This window comes from Elephantulus edwardii, unplaced genomic scaffold, assembly GCF_000299155.1.
Source record: "Elephantulus edwardii isolate Elephantulus edwardi_28Jun2011 unplaced genomic scaffold, EleEdw1.0 scaffold00236, whole genome shotgun sequence".
Taxonomy (NCBI): domain Eukaryota; kingdom Metazoa; phylum Chordata; class Mammalia; order Macroscelidea; family Macroscelididae; genus Elephantulus; species Elephantulus edwardii.
Genome location: NW_006399986.1, coordinates 3,349,329 through 3,352,924, shown reverse-complemented (window position 1 = coordinate 3,352,924; position 3,596 = coordinate 3,349,329). Strand labels below are relative to the sequence as shown.

The window sequence follows — 3,596 nt, the reverse complement described above, 5'->3', positions numbered from 1 at the left end:
TCCTGCTGAAAAGGGACGCTGTAGGTTTCAGGGTGAAGATCTTCTCTCACTACTCTAAAGGGCCCCTTTGGCAGTAGGAAACACATAGACTATTACGGAGATTGATTTTGGAGTGTCAGTTATCTTGATGGGGTCATGATTCTGCTTGGCTGTTTGGCAATTATGGAAGGATGGAACTGGGCAGTTGGATAAGGTCTGCTGACCCAAGACATCGTCTTTTCAATTGCTTTCACTTTTCTAACGGGTGAAAGTGTATGCATTTGGGATCCTATTCAACCACTGCTATCAAGTTGATTTATACGCAAAGTAACTCTTCATGGGTTTGATTTTTGTTGGCTTTTTTTTTTATCTTCTCCGCACCCCCAGCTTCAGTCCCTACGGCCACTGCCACTTCCACACTTCATGATTTTGGGTTTTGTTTGTTGTTGATGTTGTTGTGTGCTGTCAAATCGGATCCGACTGGCACAGGAGGGGATTGCCCCTCCTCCAGCAGAGCATCTGGTGGATTCGAACCTCACGCCTCTGGGATTGCAGCGCAGCTTCTTACCACTAGGCCACCAGAGCTCCCTTTTCATTGGATTTTTGAAGTAAATTTTTACAAAGTAGCGCTGGTGGCAGAGTGCATTAAGTGTTAAACTGCTAGCAAAAGAGTAAGGGAGTGTTAGCGAACAAGGAAGACTGGTATAGATAGAAATGGTGCTATTCTTTAAAATTAATTTTAATGAAAGTTTACAGAGACTTAGGATTTCCATTCATTCATTGTTGCACTTTTCTCCCTGCCCACCCCCTCTCCTCCAATTCACTCTTCTCCTTGAAAAGTAAAACTCTTTTACTGTTATTCAATCCCTCCCCACAAGTCCACTAATACCCAATCATATGTCCCTTTTAAACAGTTCTCTCCCTCATCTGTTTCAATGCAGTATACATCGTTCCTCCCCTTTTTCTCAGTTACCTCCCAACCGCAATGTCACTCCCGTTTTACAACACTGGCCCTATGCAGTATTTGTCCTTTCGTGACTGAGATATTTCACTCAGCATAATGTCCTCCAGGGTCACCCATTTTATATAATATTGCATGAGTTCCTTGTTTTTCAATGCAGTGTAGTATTCCATTGTGTGAATATAACACAGCTTCTCTATCCATTCGTTTGTTGAGGGGAGAAGTGATGCTTTTGATTGCGGGCTTGGGGGACAGTATTGAATATCTTGTGGACTATAAAAGAACAAGCCTGTCTCTCAAATATTATTATAGCTCAAATCGTTGTATTGGTTCATTTCAGCTCCTTTACAGCCAAACCTGGGGACAGGGACGGCTTCAGTTTCTCTGCCTTCTCTTGGTCTGTCATGACCAGGGTATAAAGGTATACCCACTGCACCGAACCTTAAACTCACATGATCCTTATTTTTCTCCATCTTGAAAGATTTGGCATCCTTCTGCCGGGCTGTGAGCAGAAAGTCTTTGATTTCCTCAATTTGGGGGGGGGGGGGGGGCTGCGGGCGCGTGCGGGTACCCGGCACAGAATCACCCCAGATTAGCACCGCTTCCCACCATGTACCGCCAGACATAACACACGATCTAAGCCGATCTCTCTCAAAGGAAGTGCAAGCAGTGTGCACCTCAGAGGCAAAGAATGGTGACACCTTGTCACAAATTTCTTCAGGTGTATTGCAGGAAGGGACCAGTCATGATGCATGACCGTCATAGACATGATGCTGGGAAACGTGAAGGGTCAGTGAAAGAGGGGAACCGTCAGCGAAGTGGGTCGACACGGCGACTGCAGACGTGGACTTGCGCGTGGCGGAGCTCACAAGGAAGGTGCAGGGCGTGCATCGGGGTGACTGAGCCCTCGTCTGCTCCATGACATCTAACAACAGTCGGTCTAAACAGGAGAAGACTGCCCACCTGGGCCTTCGGAGTGGCTGGTGCATTTGGAAAAACGTCTTTTTTAATGAACAGCTCACTACTCAATGCACTGCACCACCAGGACGCCTCCTTCAGTATTTAGCCCCCCCCCCAAATCCAGTGAGGAGTTGTGAGTTCAAATTGAGAGGAGGGCAGGGGGTGAGATGTGATCCCCAAATACCCACTCTTTTTTTATGCTGAGAAATGGTAGCCTGTAAGTAATTTTGTTGTAACCATGTTGTGGTTGTTGGTGGTGGTTTGTGGTGGTGTTGGTGTTAGGTGCCATCGAGTCAAGTATGACTCATAGCGACCCTATGAACAAGAAATCTGAACCCTGTCTGTCCTGCGCCATCCTCACACTTCCTGACACACAAGAGCCCATCGCAGCAGTCACCGTGTCAATCCACCTGGTTGAGGGTCTTCCTCTCCTTCACCAATCCTCCACCCTTTCCAACGTCATGTCCAGCTCCAAGGAGTAGCACCTCCTAATAACATGTCCAAAGTCTCTAAGGCAAAGCCTCATCATTCTTGCCTCCAAAGAGCACTCCGTCTGCACCTTCTCCAAGACATATCTGTTTGTTCTCTTGGCCGTCCATGAGATGTTCAGGGCTCTTCTCCAACACCACAGCTCAAAGGCATCAATTCTTCTTCTGTCAACCTTATTCATTTTCCAGGTCTCGGATGCATAGCTAGTAATCGGAAAGACTATGGCCTGAATCAGATGCACCTTAGTCCTCAAACTGACATCACTACTCCTTGATAATTTGGAAAGGTTCCTAACTGTAGATTTTCCCGTTGCAATGTGTCTCCTTATTTCCTGACTGCTCGTACAAAGGGTGTTAATTGTGGATCCAAGCAGGATGAAGCTATTGACCATTTCAGTCTCCTCTCCATCCATCATGACACTGCCTATTGGTCCAGTAACTGTTGTAACCAAATCTTTATACAAATAATGCTTGAGCTCTCTGCACTTGTTGCAAACCTAGGAACCTGTTAGCTTCCTGTTCACACTGTGAATACACGCACTTGTGAGCTTTATAAATGAGAATGTCGGCGAGCTCTGGTGGCCTAGTGGCAAGAAGCTGTATTGCAATCTCAGAAGTGAGCGGTTCGAATCCACCAGATGCTCTGCTGTAGAAGGAGGGACAATCTCCTCCTGTACTGGTCAGATCCGATTTGATGGTACAGACACAAAAAAATAATAATAATTTTAAAAAAATGAGTGTCGTGTTGAAAATAAGGAAACCTGTGGGGGTGCTAGAGGGAGAAGCGTGCAAATGAATGAATGGAATCAATTTCTTTGTGACGCTTTACTAAAAATTTAAAATAAAATATATATATAAGGTAACTCCAGTTAAACAGAAAAGGAAGAAACTGAGGCAGAGGGATGAGCTGCCCGGGTCGTGGTCTCGGCCCCGACCTTGCCCCTGACCTTGGCCCTCTCCCGCCCCAGCCGACCTGTACTCCGAGGAGCCCGGGGAGGAGGAGCCCGCCTGGGTGCAGACCGAGCGGGAGCAGTTCCGCGACTTCCGGGACCTGAACAAGGACGGGCGGCTGGACAGGAGCGAGGTGGGCCACTGGGTGCTGCCGCCGGCCCAGGACCAGCCGCTTGTGGAGGCCAACCACCTGCTGCACGAGAGTGACACGGACAAGGTGTGTGGACGGGCCACATGTCCTACGCTGGTGGCCAGTG

General features: G+C 47.7%; 1 protein-coding gene across 1 annotated transcript in view; it reads left to right on the top strand.

The window, feature by feature from the left end:
- The window catches only part of RCN3 (reticulocalbin 3, EF-hand calcium binding domain), a 15,105-nt gene that overhangs the window by 10,726 nt on the left and 783 nt on the right, over window positions 1–3,596 (top strand). The window contains exon 5 of the mRNA XM_006898664.1: window positions 3,357–3,556. Coding sequence (XP_006898726.1) covers window positions 3,357–3,556 — 200 coding nt within the window. The remainder of the gene's footprint in view (window positions 1–3,356; window positions 3,557–3,596) is intronic.